This window comes from Aplysia californica, unplaced genomic scaffold (assembly GCF_000002075.1).
Source record: "Aplysia californica isolate F4 #8 unplaced genomic scaffold, AplCal3.0 scaffold00411, whole genome shotgun sequence".
In the NCBI taxonomy this organism is placed as follows: Eukaryota; Metazoa; Mollusca; class Gastropoda; order Aplysiida; family Aplysiidae; genus Aplysia; species Aplysia californica.
In genome coordinates this window covers 213,040-215,826 of record NW_004797681.1, presented here as the reverse complement: position 1 = coordinate 215,826, position 2,787 = coordinate 213,040, and the positions used below count along the sequence as shown (strand labels likewise).

The following is a 2,787-nucleotide window of genomic DNA, read 5'->3' as shown; positions in this document are numbered from 1 at the left end:
TATATATATACATTAAGTGACCTATATCCACCAGCACATTTAATGGCATAGTTTTACCAACACATTTATAGACATATACAATCACCAGAATATTTAGTGACATACACGCACCAGTAAATTTAGTGACCATATAATACCTACCAGTAGCCTACTTTTAGTGACATATTATACCCATCAGTACACTCAGTGACATATAAAACCACCAGCACATTTGGTGATATAAACGAAGAGACCACAAAAACACTGGTAACATCTCTTATCCTATCTAGATTAGACTCACTCCTAAACTCACTCCTAGCAGGTCTATATAAATCAGTGCATTTAATGATATTTGCCCACCAGTTCACTTATTTAGTGACATACATACCCACCAGTACATTTAGTGACATATAAATATATGTATATAACAACCAGAACATTTAGCGACATATACAACCACCAATACATGTAGTGACATATATAACCACCAGTACATTTAGTGACCTCTCCCTACAAGAACATTACTTTAGTGACATATTATATACCTATCAGAACATTCAGTGAAATAATATATCAGTTTTAGTAAGAGTTTTACGGCTCTTGCAGCACAATACAGTCATAATAGTGCCGAAAATTAGCGGTGTTACAAGAGAGTAACAAACACAATATAGAAGGAGGAGAGATAAAAACGATAGATACATGTACATGTATTTGAAAAAGAAAGGAGGAGGAACAAACCACACCAGAGCACCCGCCATCCACCCACACATGATATGGTCGCTTTTATGGACAAGCAGGCTAACCCAGATTTCGCAGGTGTCCAGAAATCGTGACCAACACCAAAAGTGGGCATTGTGCTACCTATAGGAGCAGTTTGGTTTCCTTGGTGTGTATTATATTTGTTTGGTTATAGAGAAAACTTTCCTTGTCCTTTAAAGAAACTGAAAAAGGTTAAAAAACTTTACCCTCGGTTTGTTCAAAACAGCATTTTTCGGGATAGCCCCCCCCCCCCTTCCTGTGCTTAAAAGCGACCATATTATCTCCACCGGTACATACGTGAAGGGTGCTGATAAAATGAGTTGTTTCTCAGATTCAAGCCTTATTGAAATACATGTAGATACATCATGCTTATTACAGGTGAAGTTTTTACAGTTTAGAAGTATGAAATAATAAAAAAGCATGTTATGCTTGAAGAATATGGCATCAATAGAAAATTTGACCCTAGTGTCAATTTTTGGCCAGTATCTCCATTTGTGGATTGCGAGAAGTAACTCATTTTGTCTGCACGTCTCACAACAGTGACATAATACCAATATATAATACTCACCAGTACAGCACAGCCACCGCTAGACCCGCCCACTCGGAGGTCAGGGGTGTCGGGAAGGGAGATAAATCCGTCCACGGCGGAGAAGCCCATGGCACTCAGGCAGAAGTCGTCACAGGATGCCTTGCCCACCACTCGACCGCCTGGTGTGTGTGTGTGTGTGTGTGTGTGTGTGTGTGTGTGTGTGTGTGTGTGTGTGTGTGTGTGTGTGTGTGTGTGTGTGTGTGTGTGTGTGTGTTTGTGGGTGGGTGGGCGGGTAGGGGGGGGGGAGGTATAAGAATGTCAATTAAAGTCAAATTGCGCCTCTTAATTGCACTTTATTTACTTGACCTGTTGCACCCATCTGGAGTCTTTCCTGAATATTTTGGATGTCGTACATTGTATATCTATATGTATAAAAGATTATGCTCACGACAATTTTTATTAAAAGATTATGGAGTGAAAGGGGCTCTCCTGACATGCTCAGGTTTGGCGTATAATTGGTTTTGAAATGGAACTATTCAATTTCAAAACACCGGCAGATGACTTGTGTGGGTGGTTGGCGGGTGCTCTGGTGCGGTCTGCTCGCTCTTTCCTATCAAACGTAGATCTAATTTGTCATCTTCATCTTTCCCCCTTTTTCTGTGTACGTTTCTCTCTAGTAACACCTCTAATCTTTGGCACTTACGATATAAGACCTATTTGTGTTGCAAGTGCCGCAAAACTACTACTAAAACTAAACCTACAACTACCCTGGAATTACAAATTTCTGTCTACTCAGTACCTAAGTTTGAGAAATGTGACGTCCAAAATTCTAAATTTCACTACATGTCAAGCTTTTTCAAATTCAATTCTTTGACTATCTTGATAACGACTCTGAATAATCTTACAATTTTGATAGAACTTTTGGTTCCTGACCTAATTATTTTAGTAACTCAAAATGGCCAGAAATGTCAGATAGAACTTTGTTACTCTGAGGTAGCGATTTCACTTCCTTCGTCTCTCTCCCTTTTCTGTATACGTTACTTTCTAGTCATACCTCTAATCATCAAAAGCACTCATATGACCTATAGGTATTGCACGTGCCATAAAACTCTTACTAAAACTAAACCTAAGACGACATTACTGACACACCAGCGTCCAGAATGCGAGTGACCACAGTGGCGTCATACTCAGGCACGAAGCCCTCCAGCAGACGACTGCCGTTAGACATGGGCACCCCGGCCACAGCACAGTTGTCCTTGACTGCCACAGTCTTTCCAGACAGCAGACCCAAAGTGGAACCTTGTACGTCACATCGCCACGCCCTGGGGGCAGGCCAGACAAAGTGAGTTGTTTTAGACCGTAAGAAAATTAAGGCCAGACATAGTGAGCTTTTATACCATGAGAGAATTAAGGCCAGGTATAGTGAGTTTTCATACCGTGAGAGAAGTAAGGCAAGATATAGTTATGTTTTATACTATGAGAGAAATAAGGCAAGATATAGTTATGATTTATACCATGAG

At 40.4% G+C, this 2,787-nt stretch overlaps 1 protein-coding gene across 1 annotated transcript in view; it reads right to left on the bottom strand.

Annotated features, from left to right (window-relative positions):
• LOC101860912 (amidase) overlaps positions 1 to 2,587 on the bottom strand; it is a 13,695-nt gene extending 11,108 nt beyond the window's left edge. The window contains exon 1 of the mRNA XM_013085827.2: positions 2,400 to 2,587. Within this exon, the coding sequence (XP_012941281.2) occupies positions 2,400 to 2,495 (96 nt within the window). The 5' untranslated portion in view covers positions 2,496 to 2,587. The remainder of the gene's footprint in view (positions 1 to 2,399) is intronic.
• Positions 2,588 to 2,787: the final 200 nt, after the last annotated feature.